Source organism: Tauraco erythrolophus, chromosome 2 (assembly GCF_009769465.1).
Source record: "Tauraco erythrolophus isolate bTauEry1 chromosome 2, bTauEry1.pri, whole genome shotgun sequence".
Taxonomy (NCBI): Eukaryota; Metazoa; Chordata; class Aves; order Musophagiformes; family Musophagidae; genus Tauraco; species Tauraco erythrolophus.
In genome coordinates, this window is record NC_141466.1 from 80,191,743 (window position 1) to 80,211,004 (window position 19,262).

The following is a 19,262-nucleotide window of genomic DNA, read 5'->3' on the forward strand; positions in this document are numbered from 1 at the left end:
CCCAGACAAGATACAGAAGACGAAGAATGGAGATCAGGTACAATTATTCCTGCTCTAGACTTTTTTTGTAAATCTCATTAAGATTTTTTGAAGTCTTGTGTCCTATCTGTGCTAAAGAAAAATGAAAAGTTTGGTTTTCCTTTTTTTTTAAATGTTTTAATCAATATCTCGGACTACAGACCCTGAAAACTCGTCCTGGCAATAAACAGCTTTTTCAACATAGGCTACAATCATTTGATCACAGCAAAAAATTTACTCTTACAGGAAGAAAACGGATAATAAAGGCAGTAGTTTGTAAACAAAGCAGCTTAGATACTGTCCTGGTTTTAGCTGGGACAGTGTTAGCTCTTCTTTTTAGCAGCTAGAAGAGCTCCGTGTTTTGGTTTTACTCAGAGGCTCACTCTGAGAAGAACGCTGATAGCAAGTTGATGTTTGTGGTTGGACGTGAGACTCCAAGGACTTTTCAGTGTGCCGGAGTGCAGAAGCATGGTGGGATAAGGGGGGGGCAGAGCTGAGACAAGGGGGACACGATTCCACTTGTGATTTGTGGTGGAACTTAAGATTGAGGGCCAAACTGGCCAATTAGTATTCCATATCATGCAGCGTCATGCCCAGTATAAAAGTGAGGGACAGCCGGAAAGAAGGGCTTTCGCGCTTTGGCTCTCTTGCTGCTTCTGCTCTTTTGCGCTTGCTGCGCTTTTGCTCTGTTGCCTTTTTTCTCTCTCTCTTCCAGTACTCCCACTCTTGGAGTACTCTCTCTCTCTCTATTTCGAGGCCTCGTGTTCATCCGGGATTGCAGCTTCAGGACGAGATGGGCTGCGGATAAGAGGGGGTGGTGAGCATCTATACTGTGTATTAAATCATCTGTATTAAATTGTTCTTATCTCAAGCCACGGGTTTCCCATTTCTCCTTTAATTCTCTCCCTCATTCCTGGGGGTGGGGGAGGGTGAGTGACCGGCTGTGGGGGGTTCGGTTGCTGGAGCGGCCTAACCCACGACAGATACATACTGAGCCTATAATTTCTGAGAAAGAGACAATTACCAGAGACAAGCTCGTGCATCAGTTATCTCCATCTAGTTTGCCAAGTAGAGGTAGTTAATGCTAAAAATTTACTGTTAAAATAGGCAATATATATATTACTTCTTTTTAAATCTTGCTCTCTTACATTAAAAACTGCTCTAAGCCCCCTTTTATTCTTCAGGAACTGGTCTACACCAGAGTTAGACATTCTAAACAGTCTTTGACTTTGTCCTGCCATGTTTCCTCGATCAGTCAGACAGCAGACTGGAATGAAATTGATATGATTGGATAAAGGAAAATCAAATTTTCTTAACATTCAGTTTCAGTAATCTGATTATGAAGCTTTTAGTAATAGTGTAATTACTTTGAAGTTCTGAACATATGTTTTCACTGAGAGTATTCCACAGAGGACACTGTATCAGAAAAGGGAAGAAATGCAAACATAAATGTACCAAAAATATTTCAGCTCATCAAAAAAAATGAAAATTGAAAGGAGAACCATATGCCAGAGATTTAATACGATGTACAATATGAACCACTTCTGTTTTCATCATCCACAATCCCTTTATTTAACATCAATGAAGAAAATGGGAAATACTTTTTCCATGACCTCAAAGCACATCACCAGAAAGTTATAGGATTGGCATACTGAAGAAAAAAAAAAAAACAACAAACAAACACAACACAAATCCACAGAAAATTATTAAGAAAGCAGTTGAACACTGTTCCTTGAATTTTGAAGGAAAAAATTCAATCAATGCTAATGTTTCCACTGATGGAAAGGGTGTCTTAGAGAAATAGCTCACAGTAGTCTTGAAAAGCCCAGACATTTCAGTTTCTTATGATTCTTACCCTTTTGAAGTTAACTAGGCATCCTTAGCTCTACACATTGAAAGTTACTAAATCTGATATATTAGGTCTGACACAAGACAGTTCTATTTTGTAAATTTACCAGGAAAAAAATAATCAATCAATTAAGTAAGAGGAGAAATTCACCACTGAGCAAAACATTTAGAAATGCTAAATAAAAAAAAAAATACAGAAAACAGCAGCACAAACAACAGGAAAATATTGGAAAAAACGAGGAAAAGGAACTAGTGGAACTATGTCATCATGCAAAAAAGTTTTAGACTTTTAACAAAACAACACCCACATTAGTCATCACAACACAGATGAACAAAACCAAGTGTATCTTGTTTCTGGAAAGACAAGTTTGCTTGTTTGGTTGTTTGCGGTTTTAATATATCAAAAACAATTTATAAGTGTGAATGAATTTGTGTCACTTCTCATCTATGTCACGTAAACAAGCTTAGTAGGTAAGCCTACTGTTTAATATAGTACACCAAAAAAATTTCAGACATTTGTAATCACATGACTAAGTTTGCACAGATAAACTAAAGCAAAAGAGGATGTCCAAATCTTGTGGTAACTAATGTATTGTTCATACCACCTTCACAAATAACATAGTACAACCAACACCTTTTCTTGGCAACTACTCTCTAAAAAGCTGAGCTTCCATTTCCTACACATTAATATATTATAACCTTGCTGTCCTTTAAACTGCCATGGAATGACAAGCTCTTTCCGCAATTAGTATCTTCATTCATCTTTACCAGCTCCTGAAGCTCTTAAACAATAGATCAAACCAACTTCTAAATGGTTTTCTTTCATATACTCACGTCAGGATCGCGTACACTCTCAGTAGAAGGGTTTACGCTTAGAGCTCGGAGGCAAAGGCAAACTGTGACCTCTAATCACAAGAGAATGTCAAAAGAATTTCCAAAAGCATAGAATACAACAAAGTACATGAAAATATTTTTGCTGCTTTCTTACCAAAAGATCATTGCTATAGGGACAAACAATACATAACTAAAGAACTTTTGACATATACAGAAAATAAACACACAATCTCACTGGCCAGATTTCAAAAATCAGGGTTAAAAGGGGAAGACATTCATGGTAAGGCATTCCTTAAGAACACTCATTTGATAATCAGCTTCCTTTCATCACTTCAATTTAGCTCAAACCAGCTGAGTACAGAAAATCATCAGTCTTCGTTAACAATCATAACTGGAATAGAGCTGAGAGCTGTGAGTTAAAAACTGTCTGTAGGATCCCGATAATCTATTTTGGAGATGTTCATTGGGAATAGCCTATCATTCTTTTTAGATGTGTGCATGTGTTGTCATCATTGTTTTCGCCCCTCCAAAGATAAATGAAGAAGAAAATATTAGCATATAATATCACAATTTCAGAGGTCAGAGGGGTTGAAAGCTTCAAAATAGTTTTAGAGTCAGAGTTTAAAAACTTCCCTTCATTGAGATTGTTAGCATGAATAGAGCTATTAATTTCTGCAGGCAGCATCAAATGGTTCCAAAGTCCAAGAAAGAGCTTTTACAGTAAAAATTTATTCTAACTGCTTAGAGATAACAAAGCAGGAAAACAGTTAACGTAGTTAACTTCTCTGAAGCGTATAGGTTACAACGTCACTTCTTTTGGAAGGCATTGTGATATGTTGAGAAGGAATTGCTGAAGATTTTGTGGCTTACCTGTGAAATGCATGTAGCCACTGTAAAAAAAGACATCACTGAAATGTCCTACATAAAGCTACCGTGTACTTAATGCATCATAACTGTGACAAGTTATTTACTGAAATCTTTTTGCTGAATTCATGCAAATTCATTAATCAGACTGCCTTCTTCTGAAGAGATGCCTATTTACCAGCACAAATACCAGCTATCATTCTATAAATTGCTCAAGGGCATGAAATAAAACCCAATATCAAAATTAATTGTTCATTAATTTCTCCCCTTAAGATCACTGAACTCAAATTTGATATTTGACTAATGGCTGAAGTCTCTTGTCTCTTGTAATTTTAACAGAGATTTGGTAATAATGTGGCAAATTTCTCACACTTATTTTCACATGCCTCAAAGAATAACTTTTGTGTTACAATTTTTCCTGGGTCAAGCATTAACAATACTAATGGAGACATGAACACACTCATTGAGAAGAGTGACGCAACACGAGCTACTGCAGGCTGGCTTCAGTCTGCCTCAAAAAGCGCACAGCAATGAACTAATTCTTTCTCCATCGTGTTCAGCCTCAGGAATAAAACAGACAAGAGGGTACTGATGGATTTTTCTACGTCAGATAAATCTGATGGATTCTTATCCTTATTTTGTAAGGTCATTCATCTTTCCAAGCTTTTTGCACTGATCAAAATACAAAGGGACTGGAAGAGGCCTAAGGTATAACATCCTGAAACTAAAAAACTGTTAAAATATGGATTTCAAATAACATAATTTACAATATATATACACACATGTGTATATATACACATACAGAATTTAGTTGCTTAATGAAGTAAGTCCTCACGAAACGCAAACATTTGTGAGATGTCACACACTGTAGTTCAGAAGGGAGAAATGATATATTGTGAAATAATTGACAATTATATAACTAAAGCTTGCCTGCTTATTATCTCCAAACCAACCTTTGTAGTGGCATTCTGTGAATTCTGGGTGTACAGCTGTATGTTCCTAACATGTTTATTTTTCTTCTTTTAATGGAAAACTTCATGCATCACTGGCTACATTTTGTATTTTAAGTTGATTTTCAGTCAAACAATACTTACACACAGTGCAATCCCCCCCCCCCCCCCCCAAAAAAAAAAAAAAAAGAGATTGAAAAGAATGAATTATATCTCTTTTACATAAACCTATTTGGCAAAGTAACAAAGTTTCTGCTAACGGTTTTACTCTCCCTTGTGCTTATACATTACACTAAATATAGTAACTTGAAAAACTTGCACCATTCTCTACTGTTGCTTCTGCAACAACCGAGAGTGAAGATGCACAAGAAAGACTAAACAGATCAAAAAGCATCCTGCTAAAATTATTTAGTCCCATTGTTGCCATCTCCTTCGGCACTTTCCACTTATCTTGAGCCGACTTTGATGTTCACTGGGCCCCTCTTTGAGGATGATATCCAACAAAAATGGACAGGTTTTTTTGCTACAATACAAAGCTGAATTAGTTCAACAGTCAAATTAGTAACATGGTCAGTGAGAGGAAAGAGGCAGGATGCACAGATGGTAGCAGAGAACAGGAGGGAGGAGCAAGGGGAAAGGAAACGGTAGTAAAACCTTTCCATGACTGATTCAGCTAGATCAGAAGTCACACAACTATCATAACAAGCATTTAGCACAATACAGAGTCAGATTTTAAATTAACATAAACACGTATATATCCACTCACCGTTCTCTTTACAGGTATACCACTAGATAACCAGATAATACAGAAATTGGCAGTGGGAAATAATTTTAAGGAACTGCCAGGTCAATATTCTATCTGTAGGGCCCTATCTAAAAGCCTCAGAGAACTGCATCAGAACATCCTTAGCCACTGCTTAATTAGCCTTTAATGTGTCTTGATAGTACAATGCTGTTATGTTGTGGCCATTGAAAAAAAAAAAAAACACAAACAAAACAACAAAAAGAAAACAAACAAAAATACACCACACCACCTTCCTCCTCCCTTGCTGGTTTTCTTTCCAAAAGAAATCCAGGCAGAAAGTCTTCCCAACCCTTTTCAAGGAAACAAAGAAATCCAGAATGCTCACATACATCTAGCAGAAACCAGATGTCTCTTCAAGATAACCTATTTCATATGATACTTTCTAAAATCTTGCTGATAAAGTCATAACAAAGCATTTTGTATTAAAATAATCAATAAAACATAAATCCAGTAAAACACACAAAGTTCCATGATGCAGTTCTGCACATACAGTACAACACAGTTACCCTAGCAGAAGAAAAAAAGGCTCGAAACAACCACAGCAAAACAAGTCCTGCATATGAAATGCGAATAGTCTTTGACATTCTGAGATTCAGGTTTTGTTTAATCAAATTAACCATCAGAAAGATTATTCCACAAGTTCCTGAAATGAATGCAATAGTGACCCACAACTCAAACTATTGTTCCAACAAAGTATATTTCAGTGGACCTACCCATAGCATTACAGAAACTGAAATAGAACACCAAGATGACAACAAAAGAAAGAAACCCAAAATCGCAGCATGAGAGCATAAAAATATCTAAGGAGGCAATTCCCAAAATACTTTTCTTTTGGTTGCCAAGCTGGCACCATTATTTTCTAGTCTGAATTCATTCAGGGAAATTCTGAGAGTTTATTCTCATTTTGCTTCCTCAAGGTTATTTTCGTAACAATGAGAAATAGAAATATTTACACAGAAAGTAAAGATTACCAACACACTGAAAAAGACTGCAAAACAGAGGAGCGATCGGTCATCCAGATAGCTAAAACCTTCACCCAGGCTATCATTCTCCCTTGAGTTGATTACTGCTTTATGAACCATATTTCACTGTCAAAGCCCTTCGCAACCTGTCTCTACCACCACCTTCATCTCTCATTCACTACAGAAATGCTGACCTGCCAATGTTAACTATCTAGAGCCCATCTTCTACATTTTTAAAAGAGTTTGGGGCTTTCTCCCACGTTTTTTTTCTTTGAGAGATATCCTGAAGAATTCCACAAAGCTGCCCCAATATCTTCCTTCAGATTCAGTTTTAATCTTCCCCCCCTCCCCCCCGTAATACCTATTGAGAACCCAAGAACAGGTTTTCAGGAAGGTAACACTATTGCCAATGCTGTTGACTAAGAAAAAGCTCAGCCAATACAACGGTGGGTTGTCGCTTCCCTTGCATCAACGCTATTTCTCAGCTGATCCAACAATAAGCAGATGCAGAGTATTAAATGGGAGGGGAAAAAACCAAAAACAAAACCAAAAAACACACCAATGAAAAAACAAAATACAAAGCTCCCATGCTCCTAAATAATTGGTGGTTTTGACAATCCAGGTCACTTAACTAGCTCGCTCTAGAGTCACAGGAATATCCACTTCAGCTCAAGGAACACACGGTTGAGCAGTAAGGGGGAAGGAACAGCACCAAAACCTTCCCATTTAGGCGGCCATCAGCTGCACCACACACCACCACCGTCTCTGTGTGACTCGGCAATTTAAAGGGCGAAGCAATAAAACGAGGTTAAGGGACGTCCCTTCACTGACACCCACGTAACTTCCACGTCGCCACACTGTGAACCAACTCAAGGAATTGATCCAGATCAAAAAGAAAGTATTTCTTCTGGACTATTTTTCTGACTTCACAGTGTGCCTGAACAGATGGTTGCTCTGCTGCAGCTAAAAGATTAGTTTGCCGGCGCAAGGGCAGGAACGAGCAGTGTGCAGCAAGAGAAGCAGCAGCACCTAAAGACAGCACTGCTGTAGCACGACTTTTAATACGAAAACAAAGCCTCACACTAACCCGTGTTCTGAGTGCACACATTAACCTTCATCTGTCTCCTGTATTATACCTGTAGTATTTAGCACAGGCACAGGGGGTTTTTATGCTCTGTATTTACAAAACTCTCAGGTACTGTGGTGCTACAAATAAGATGTTTAAATGCCTGGAATAATTCCTTATGAAATAGATATACTCATATGTTGAATCTGCAACTTGTTGTTTCCTCTAACACATAAAGTAGAAACATTTGAAGGACTTATTTATCGACAGTGTGTTTTGCTGAGCAATGGTGGGTTTTTTCCTTGTTTGAAAATACATTTCCATAGACAAATTTTAAAGTTGATGGGGTTTTTTTTTCAGGGAAAAGAAGTTGGAGAACCAACTATATACTGAATTTCCACTGGATTTATTTTGCCTTTTAATTACACCTTTAAGAAGCCTACTTAATTGTGCCATCTAAAAAGAGAAAAAACAAAACAACACAAAACAAAAAAGAATGAAAAGTTGCATGTTAGCTTCTCATGGAAAGAAACTATTAAGAGTAATATCAAACATCAAATAACATTAGAACATGTGTCATGGTTTGATGGGTGGGGGGGGAGGTTCTGGTGGCAGGAGCTGGCCACCAGATCGGACTCCCATCCCCCTCAGAGTTTGAGCTGATCGGCGCCTCTGCGAATTGGGACAAAGGAACTGGAAAGGTGTGCCTTTGCCCAGGAGCGAGGAGAGGGGAGGAGGGCACGGCCCTCGCTCCCCGGTGCCCAGTCGGGTGGCTGCCCACACCGGGCTGGTGCCACCCGCTGAGGATGGTGGCAGCGGAGCCGCTTGGGGAACTCAGGGAGTACCCCACTCCCGGGTCGCCCACTGGGCCGAGTTCACCCAGAAAGGACTGAGATCTGAGAGAAACGGCCACACAGATAAGAGGTCAGTGAAGATGGAACGGGACAAGGTGTGCCGGAGCTGAGTTTTCCCTGCAACCAGTGGCGAGACAGCAGGTGGCCCCCTTGCAGCCATGGCGGTCTCGGTGGAGCAGAGACCCACTCACAGCCCGTGGAGAACCCACGTCTGAGAAGAGATGCCTGAGCCTGAGGATGGTCGTGAAGCACGGGCACAGGTAGAGACGCATTTAGAGTCTGTGTGACAACCCACACTGGAGCGAGTGGCAACAACTCCCTAAGAATCTGAGACTGTGGTAAAGCCCGCACTGGAGCAATCCGATGGGGAAGGATTGCATCCTGCGGGTAGGACTCCCGCTGGAGAAGTTTGTGGATTTTCCTCGTGAGTAGGAGATCCACTGGAACAAGGGAAAATGGTGTAAGGACTCCTTCTCCTTTAAGAGAGGAGTGGCAGTAACAGCATGGGATGAACTGACCTGCACTCCCCCATTCCCTGTCCCCCTGCGCCGCTGGGGGAGAAGGTAGAGCCGGGAAGTAAAGGAAAGGGGGGTGGAGAGGTGTTGTTTTTAAGATCTGGCCTTGTTTTCTTTTCATCCTCTTAAGTAATTGGTTTTGCTTGTCTTTATTCTTTTAAGTAACTGCTAATAAATTGTTTTGCTTTAAGAAATCTGAGTCTGTTTTGCCCGGGACCATGGTTCGTGGGTGCTCCCTCTGTTCTTATCTCCACCCTCAGTTTTTTTATTCTTTTTTTTTCCTCCTCTCCACTTTACTGGAGAAGGAGAGAGAGAGCAGCTGTGTGGAGTTTAGTTGCCAGATCGGCCTAAAACCATGACAACATGCTAACCTTATATCTTCTTCCAAATTTTAACACACGTATTTACTGATTTCACTAGTACTTGCTTGACATAAACAGTGAAACAGTAGATTTGATTAATTTTTATTTACAAAAGGGCAACATTATTGTGGCAAGGTACCAACATAAAAACTGTATGTGTCTAAATAGTTGCAAAAAGGATTACTTCTTCTGTTTATGACAGTCTATGACTAGCACTTGAAGTTACCTTCCCTGTTACAACCTTAAACTTTGTTACCGCAGGACAGAAATTAGCAATTCTGCATGGAATTACAGAGCTGAAAATTTTTGCTACTGAAAAACTCTTACCAAATTAACTTAGGTACACAAGCCTCTGAGAAGTTTTTGTCCAGTTCTTGTCAAACCCCAAAGACTATCCTGAATCATCTCCAAAATAACACCAGCGTACTACACTTTTTGACCAATCTGTCTTCCTGACACTGATACCAATATGGAAGAAGTGCCAACAGGAAAGTGGAATGCTAGGAGGTCAACTGATCTTAAAAGTAAGAAGCCCTCAGCTTGATTAAATGCTCATATTTAGGCAACTACCTTTATTTTAACATTCAAAGCAAATAAATAACAAATAAAATCCACAACTATAGCAAGCAGACCACAAGTCCTATTGTTATTATCTATTTTTTTCTTTCCAGAGTAAATTACCTCTAATAATTTTCTGTAACTGCTAATTAAAAAGTTTTACTGAAATTTAATCAATAAGCAGCTAATCATTTAAGTCAACCAAAAAGTATCTCATACATAAAATCTTCATTACAAAATATGTTATCAATTCCATTAGTTCCTGGCTTACAAGAACATCCATGCTCTCCTTCTGAACACGTATTTAAATAAAATCTCTCACCATTTTCTGATGTCTTTTACTACATTACCACATCATTAGTTAACACTGATTTCTCTCTCTCATTTCAGTGGTAGAGAACAACTGGCCTCTAAAATTATCATAAATAACCATTCTAAAATACCTAGAAGGTGTACGTAAGCTAGCAGCAAGTCAGCTACTTCTAGCAGCTATTGCAGAATACATTTCATAAATACTTCAGGCCCTGTTCTATATTCTTCACGTGTCCTCACAAAAGATCTCCAACATTTTGACAGAGCACTACCAACAGCTCCTCGTGAAGCAGCAGAACTATGACATTTGCGATAAGACAAGCACAGCGCAACGCATCCACATAGATGTTGTACTGAGCTTATTTATCAGACCTTACAGAGTTCAGTCAGCTGAAAAAAAAATCAGAATAAAATTGTATAACATTGTCATACAGATATGTCTGTATTTAAAACAAAAATAAAAAAATGAAGGTCTAACATTGAGATCTTCAGTATAAACGTTTTTACTGCTCTGACCATGGGAAAAAAATGCAACCTAGTATTTTACCAAAGTGATCTGAATCAAAAATGCTAAGAAAATGTTATCTTCCAAATACTGAAATAAATGAAAAAAGTTTTAAGACTCTGAGAAACAAATTTGTGAAAACTTCTGGACAAGTGGATGAGCAAATGACTGTTTTTTTTCCTAACAAAACATAATTTCCAACTGTTTGCCAAATCTAAATGTCAAACTTAAAGCATTTAAAGCAAAGCGACCAAAAAAAGACACAAATCTGGAAATATGACATGAAGTCTCATAAGCTTAAGGTAAATGGTAGCATAAAAGTTGTCAACAGAAACGCTTCCATCTACAGTAAACTCCTGTGAAGGCTGGCTGACAGGAGATAATGAAGTACGATACAGGTCCTCCAAGCAGCAGATATTCAGCTCATTTAACTTGCGTCGCCGTTACAAATGTGGAAAGCAGCATGAATTTGGCTCCCCTATGGTCAGTAATTTATGCAAGGATTCCTATCTTGCATCAGTCAGAATATACACGTATAGTATTCTCTAGTCAAAATGAACAACACTAACTTAAACATTTTTTCATTTATATAATTCAGTATTTTTCATAATTAAAACAAAATTAAACAAATTTCTTCTATATAGAAGTTTTCTGAAGCCCTTAATTGAACAGCCCGTCAGCAAGTAGTGTAAATAAATTGTAACTTTAAAAAAAAGCAATACACACATATGTGAAAGGATTGAAGGATTGCTGAGGAACCATTCTGGCAACTTCACTTAAAAGCAAAGCACATTACAGAACAAGCTTCTACAAGCATTTATAAAAGCAAGAGTTGCCTTTATCATTTAACTTGATAAATACTTTTAAAGATATACCCTAGAACCGAAATTCCAGAAGCACTCATGAGCTCAGTGCAATGCCATGCATGTGTCAGCTGCCATGGACTTTCCAGATAAATTTGTCCATGGAATTTCTACACAAATGGACTGTAACATAATTAACTTGCTGTTATGATACTCTAAATGCAGATGTCACACAGATGAAAATAAATACAGTTAAATATTTTGAAGGTCTCCATCAAGGGACAACCTCATACTGAAAATAAGCATATAGTATTTATTATTATTTTTTCTTCCAGATAATACCGTAGCACTCAGAAATCTGTTTACAAGCAAACCTTTGTCCACAAACCTCTGTTCAGTCAACAAAAACTAACAAGGCAGGAGAATGTAATAACTAAGCAGGATGGGAAGTCATATGAACACTATCAAAAGCCAGTTACACAGATCAATAATCTAACCTCTTCTGGAATGACAGGTGCTATAGAAAAAAAAAAAGTCCTCCTCAGTAAAATATCTTAAAAAATTTCAGGGGCGGTGGGGGGGAAGTGGAATAAAAATTAAAAGTTCAAATTAAAACCATAAGCATGGCCAAACACTTAAAGGAAGACAGACTCAAAATGTTCACCTATTTCACTGGATGAAAGATAAGAATAAAAACAGAGAGAGAAGAATAAAGAATAAGAATGAATATTAATACTAACATGTTAATCAGATTTGTTCTCCCTATTTCACAGCACAAGAACAAAGAACATGAAAAGAAGGTAAGAGATAGGAAATTAAAAATCAATTAAAACAATTAATTGTCATGTGTTGCACAACTATACTGTAGAATTCCTGACACAAGAACTCAGGAGCATGTAGAGTATTTCCAGAGATATGAAACTGTAAAACATTTCAGGAAATATACCATGTTCTTCAGAGGATAATTCTTTAAACACTCAGGTCAAAAAAAAATGGGCACAGATTACACAAATTATTTCACCCTTCCTCTCTTGCTCCCAATTTTGCCATGGTATTCCTAGCTTTTAAGTGTTCAGAGGAGACTTTTCAGAAAGCAGTAAACCGGACTAGGTCTCTACATCATATACTTTGAAGGCAATTCTTGTATTTTCAGAGTGGAGGGTTTTTTCACCTTTTTTTTTTTTTGCGCTAAAATAACAGGTTGTGGCTTAAATCATTTAAGGTTGCAACTCATGTAAAGCTGTGTTTATAAATTTGCAACTAATTGGGATGTACATTTCATAATCAGTATTCACAAACATTTCCGTCTGCCACAGTGAAAACAAAATTATAACTCCTCAGTCATATAAATGTTATCTTCATGCGCAGTAAGTAAATATTTAGATTTCAGCATGAAGGCTAGACGCATCAACTCTGTAACCACATGGGCAGTCCTTTACACATACTCAACTTACTTTTCTAAACCATTCAAAAACAAATGCCCACTGCACTTCTGTAAACACATACAAATCAGCACAAATACACCAAATCAGCAGAGGAGATAACACTGCAAGATGAAAGATAGTGGAATACCTGACCCTCTGTGCTTTCCTTAAGCCAAGCTTTTAATTAAAAAGATTCTCTGCTACATCAGAAAAAAAAAACAAAAAACAAAAAAAAAAACAGTCCAAAGGACAAGATAATCCAGTAAGGTGGGTCACACAACTAGGAAGAGTCCACTTGCATAGCTATTTATATAGACTGAAAATACCCCATAAATAACTGCTTTTAACTTTCTTTTTAGCTTTTGCAAAGTTGAAAGAACATTATCCAAATACTCGAGTTCATACACTGCTAAGAAAAAACTAAGTCTAGCCTAAAGACCCACGGGATTCTTGGATACTTTTGAGATGTTTACTTTAAAAACAGTAAATATTTTGACAACAAACTGCATGCTTTTCAACTTGATCAGGTCTCATGTAGACAGAAACTGACACCTTCACTGAAGATGAAACAGCAAGCCTGAGGAAGGCAAAGAACTGTTAAAATACAAGTGCATCTACTACATTTTATAGCTTTTACTTTAAATAAATCACAAAACTGCCAAAGTGGAAGCAAGAAGAAACGTGTAATGAGAGGCAGAGACTAGAAAACAGCTGCAATTTGCGGGAACCCCCAGGTATGGATTCACCTTACAAATAACACAAGAAAACCTACTGCTGAAACCATCGATTCACGTGTCATACCAGCGTTAGATGGGTACAGAAGCCAACTCAAGGACCGAATGGCCAAACTCCCACCATGATTAGGCCCAAGTTCTTGCTTTTTCAGAGAAGCGCCAGGGAGCACCATGCCAGACCAACAAAGTGTACGCACGCTAGGCAAGGCCAAAGGGGCCCACGAGCCACACGGACCTTGCCACACAGTGTTTGCAATCGATCTGGTGACGGGAAATAAAACGCAATTTCAAAACGACCTCCACGGCAAGCCCCGGGCTGGCCGCTGCGGGGTTCCCCCCGCCAGAGGGGTGAAGCGGCGCACGGACCGCTCAGCGCTGCGACACCGAGACCCCGCGCTGCTCCGATCGCGGCCGCAGTAACGGCGGGGCGAGGCGGGGGGGAGGAAGGGGCGGGGGGCGGCGGGGGCTCAGCCCGGCCCGCTGCTCCGGTCGGCACCCCCGGGACCGCGGCCACCGGGCGCCGCGCAGCGCCGGCTCGTCCCTACGGGGACCCGCCGAGGCGGTGACAGCGCGCACCCGCCACCGCCTGCCGCGGGGTCCGAGGCGCCTCCCTCCGCCGAGGCACCAGGGGAGCCGGCGCGGGCGCGTGTGCCCGCAGGGACCGAGGGGCGCCAAACCAGCCCACGCCGCCCCCCGGGACCGATGCGCCAGTGGCGGCGGCAGAGGGGCGGGCAGGAAAGGGCGGATCTGTATCCGGGCTCGCTCACTCACCTATCATGGCGGCGGTGGGGGATGGGATGAGATGGAAGGGAGGCGCGCGCGCGCGCCCGTGCCGGCGGCGCCCGCCGCTCGAGCGCTCCCCTGGCCACCCGCTGCGCCGCGCGACGGCGGGCCGGCCGGCGCGAGCGGCAGCGCCAGCTGGCGGTGGAATGCGCATGCGCGGGGAGCGCGGGGCACTCTGGGCAACGTAGTTCTCACCTCTTCACACCTCCCAGCTCTCCTCACGTGGCCGCCTTTCCCTTCCCCGCTTCCTCCCGCGTTAATCGCTCCCTGTTAATTCCCGTCGCGTGGCGCGGTTCCTGCCCGGGGGCTGCGCGGGGGCGGGGGGTGCCCTTGGGATTGCTTTGATGGATTTCGTGCTGCCCCCCGCGCACGTGGCCCCCGCCGGCACGGCGGCGGCTTGTTAACGCGTTGCCTAGTGACGAGCGCGCGGCTGGGTCCACGTGCCAGCGCCGGCGGCGGCCGGTGCCGCTCCCCCCCCTCCCCTCAACGGACCCCGCTGAGGGACCCTGGCGGGTGGCGCCGGGGGTGAGGCGGGGCGGCAGCCGGCGGGGCGGGACGGGCCCCGGGGGGCGAGGAGAGCAGGGGGTGGTGAAGGGCTGGGGGCGGAGGAGCGGGAGCGATGCGGAGGAGGAGCAGGATCTACGGCGAGCTGGGATGGAGAAGGGCGTTGAGGGGCGAGGGCTAGGGGACGCGGCCTGTCAGGGGCAGGGATGGCGCCGGCGGAGCGTGAGGGGTGTTGTCGCTGCTTGGGAAGGGAACAGCCGCAGACCCCCGGCGTTTTCTAACTTACTGGGGCGGGGCGTTTATGTTTGTTTGTTTTTTTTTCCAGTCTTTATTTTGCCTCTTGTCCGTCGCGGACACTGGAGGGGAGATGCTAGTGGAGAAAGGGGGCTCGAATGCCTCAAAGCAGCAGGAGCCACTGGGGCACGTGAAGAAGGGCAAGCAACAGGTCGCTGCCGGTTTCACTGTTAAAGCCATGATGAAAAACACCGTGGTATGTTTGCTGATAGTATAGAGGTGATATTAATTCCTCTAATCTCATGTATCTAGGAAGCATAGCGAGTTAGAGCTGGGGATCAAGCATGTCAGGAAGGTGTGCGAGTTGCTAAAACTTTATCTGGAGTTTGCTGGTACTGAAATTTACTTCAGGCTTTACAGAAGTAGTGCCATAACGTAACTGCTGGTGCTTGTGGAAATTGTGATGCTTTGCCTCCAAGCGTATTGCTTTGGTGCCACAATTTTTCAGTATTGTTTTGTATTGGCAATGCGTGTTCTATTAAACTGTCAGCCTATAGCATAATGTGCAAGGCTCACTACTTCATATTTAGCAAAATGCTGTCAAATGATGCTGTAGTATTATTTGAAAGTGTTTTCATATACTGGCACAGCATGGTATAAATTTGATGTGAATGTCACACAGGATGGCAAAGATCTGGAAAATAAATTTATTCTTTAAAATAAACTTGAAAAATAATGAAAAGCTTCCACATGGTGTAGGAGAATACTAAACTGGAAACAAACATTAGTTGTCCATTTCATAGTTGAAAGACAAAGAGGAGTTGATCCAGCAAGCTTCACTTTCAGCAATGGTCGCAATTTCTAAGGAATTTAGAGGCACGTGAGTGAAAATACTAGGATAAAGACTTTTCAAAATGCTTTATATTGTTTTGTTTCTCTACCTTTGTCAGATTTTAGGAATAAAAAAAAGCATCAGCTCATACAGAATGCAAATGTTCAACATATAAGTGGATGAGCTAATATGAGCACACATCTATGCTTAAACTCCTGAATTGTATTTTTCTTTATTTGGACACAATGCAAGGTGTTAGCAAAGTCTTGTGTTATCAGGGTTTTTTTAATTCCATATATTCTTCTGACAACAGTTAGGAAATGCATTATTTTCCTATTTTGCTGAAACAGTCTTGCTGGAGCAGTCTCTCTGGACTTGTTATCTGTAAAAGCATCCTCTTAAAAACCCTAACGAGTCCAACTTTAAACAAATTTTAAATGGAGTAGAAATTGTGTACATTACAAACTTTCTCTTTGTTAGTAAAACTAAAACATATTTCACCTTAGTAGTAGGAAGAATGCAAGGCGAAAACAACCAAAAACGCCTTTTTAAAGATTGGTTGGTTGGTTTGTTTTTCATTCTAGAGTTGAGTGGAATAGAGTATAACACTTCTGCGAGTTTAAGGATTAATTTTTAAAAGATGTTTCCTCTTCTCTAGACAAAACTCAAGTCATGGATATTTGCACATACTTGTTTACACCTTGATATGTAAAAGAGGCTTGATTTCATCTAGAAGAATCAGCAGTTTCAGTGCAGTTAGAAATATATATGTAATTTTTTAAAAAAGGAGCTTTGACTTGTGAACATAACTAGCTATGAGTTTAATCAGAATTAAAGTTTTCTCTTAAATATTTATAGAGTTTTAAGTTTTATGGCTGCAATTCTAACTTCCTAAACATTAACAGGCTGTTAAATCGTGTGGTACTGTCGTTAAGCAACAGCAAACAGGTAAATCTGCTGCCTTTGGAGCTACTCATTGAATCATAGGAATTACAGGTTTTTGACATGGACCTCTGGAGATCATCTAACCCAACTTCCCCCTTGAAGTGGGCCTGTCTCTAGCACTGTATCAGGTCAATCATGGGTTTCCCTAGCTAAGCTGCAAAACCCTCCACCACCAGAGATTCCCTGACTTCTCTGGGCAGCCTGTTTTGTGGTTGTCCTGCCTGCGGGCCCCGCTGCCTGACCCATTGGCACCCTGTCAGAGCTAGGGTTAACAATGTTCTGACCTGCTCCTCAGGTTCTGCTTGTAACTGTGTAGAAGGCAGTGAAACTGTCCCTGAAGATTTGTCGTGCCGTGACTGTATTTTGCGAAATCTCGAGGACAGACAGCCAGTGGAATCATTTCCTGGGGGTCAGTGAGCAAAAGATCAGGACAGAGTAAGGAATATCTCACTGCACTCTGTCTATGCAGAAGTGGATGTCCCTTTTCTCTGACAACTGGTTTAAATGGAGCTTCAGGTTTATGAAGTGCTCACTTGTCAGAAGTTGACATTGTTGATGAAGTTCTCATGGAAAGCTTAGGAGTTGACTGGAGGGTTGAACTCGCAGCAGGCAGATGTAGTTAAGACATGATAATTCTTTTTGTTAACAGCATGACAAGGCACAGGGTTGTCAGCAACATGTTCAGCATCTCCAGGTCGAACAAGTAGGTACAGATAACAGCCTTTGATGCAAGCATGCAGTGAGTCTTCAACTCTTAGCATAGAGTCTAACAGACTTTTCATGAAAGTTGCTAGATAAAGTTTTCTTCCCAATTCTGATTTCATAGCCAGTAGTACAGACAAAAATTAAGTACATACAATATTCAAGACTTTTCTCAGCTCTGGCTAAATCTAAAATTTATTTATTGAAATACATTACTTAATAAATATTCACCACAAAAAAATTCTTCCTGAACTGAAGAAAGTGTTTCGTTTTATGTTATTCCAATACTGTAAAATCATATAGCATTTTAGATTAAGAGCAAGATCCAATAAAGGTCTTCTTCACTAACAAGCTAAATACTGTGACATTTACATTTTAATGGTTTTGTCTTCCAAGTGGAATCAAGAATGCCATGTTATGTCCTCATACTTCACATGTACTGCATGTGTAGAATTAGGAATACAGTTAAAAATTAATATACAGACTAGCAAGTAGAAAACTGTCTGTTCATGAATGTGGACAACAGGAAGATACCTCTGTTCACTTCTGATCTTCTCCAAATGGTTATTTTTCCTACTTCCTGCAACTCTACATGAAAGAATGAAGTCTTACTGCCCTCCTTTTCAGGAATAAACTAGTAGTAAAAGCACTTTTTAAAGGAGAGGATTCATTTCATTACTTAAAAGGAACAGTGAAAAGGGAATTCCAATCTGGGAATTCCAATCTATCTCTCAACTTTTAAAAGATTCTTAACCAACAAGTTACAAGATTACTGAGGCGAAAAAGATGACAGAGGGAAAAGTCTCCACATGTCCTTTCAAAGTGCTGTTACTGTGCTGCAAAGAGTTAGAATTCAGATGGCTAGAAAGTGGCGAGGTAGGAAACTCACTAGACTGTATTTTAGTGCATACTTTGTTCATGCAGGAGTTTTGGAATCTTTGGGTTTCGGTATTTTATGTCCGCCATTGCATCTGATGTTTTGGGAGTGGAATTGGAACTTAAGACATCCCCTCCTGAGAGGTGAGCCAATAAAGCTGTGGAAGGGTGTTCTTTTTTTTTTCTGTTTTTCCTGAACCTTCAATTCCGCACTACAAAACAGCAGTGCTTTGTGAGGAAAGGAAGAGTTTATCTTTCCTCTACAGGTCCTCCTTTAGTAACGCTGTTGCCAGATAAGATGAAATGCCCTTCTGCAGCGTATGAATTTGAACTCCTCTGGCCACAGTACCGAATTTGGATTTCTTTCCTGGCTTAATGTGTAAACCGGTGAGTTTTATATAGCAAGTATCGCTATTACATCCATCTGTGTTCCATGAAAGCAGTCAGAAACGGCTGCTATCAATGGTTCACATCCAACCCGTGTGTAAGGGATAAAGTGATAACGTCTACTAGATGGCCTTAGAAGAGGGGTGATGCTAAGAATTGCTTTCTTCCTGGATTTCGAAAACCAAAGCAGACCTATTCAACCTATGTGCAGAAGCACAGCTCATTTGTTTGCATTCTGAAACTTGTGATTTGATATTGTATTTATATTCATCCACATCGTGTAACTAAAACAACTTTTGTTATTTACCTTGTAGCAGTAACAGTTTCTGATCTGATTTTAAGGCTATAGGAAAGCATTGTTTACAATAAAAAAGTTGAATTTTTCTATTATAATAGTCTATTTATTGGAAAAGGCAGTACATTTTGGGGCAAGTAGATATCAAGTTAAAGGAATGTTTTGATAAATGTTCATTGGGCAGTAGTAGTCCATCTTGAAGGAACTGCTCCAGTTTAACGGTATCAATTTTGTACAGTTTACAAGTACACTTTAGTGGGCACTGTGACTCAATTTAAACTGTCAGTGCT

The 19,262-nt window shown here is 40.6% G+C and overlaps 2 protein-coding genes across 2 annotated transcripts in view; one reads left to right on the top strand and one right to left on the bottom strand.

The window, feature by feature from the left end:
• PRKN (parkin RBR E3 ubiquitin protein ligase) overlaps positions 1-14,205 on the bottom strand; it is a 796,707-nt gene extending 782,502 nt beyond the window's left edge. The window contains exon 1 of the mRNA XM_086626845.1: positions 14,186-14,205. Within this exon, the coding sequence (XP_086482971.1) occupies positions 14,186-14,192 (7 nt within the window). The 5' untranslated portion in view covers positions 14,193-14,205. The remainder of the gene's footprint in view (positions 1-14,185) is intronic.
• Positions 14,206-14,343: 138 nt separating this feature from the next.
• The window catches only part of PACRG (parkin coregulated), a 267,926-nt gene continuing 263,007 nt past the window's right edge, over positions 14,344-19,262 (top strand). Inside the window, exons 1-2 of the mRNA XM_086626857.1 lie at positions 14,344-14,376; positions 15,027-15,191. Coding sequence (XP_086482983.1) covers positions 14,344-14,376; positions 15,027-15,191 — 198 coding nt within the window. The remainder of the gene's footprint in view (positions 14,377-15,026; positions 15,192-19,262) is intronic.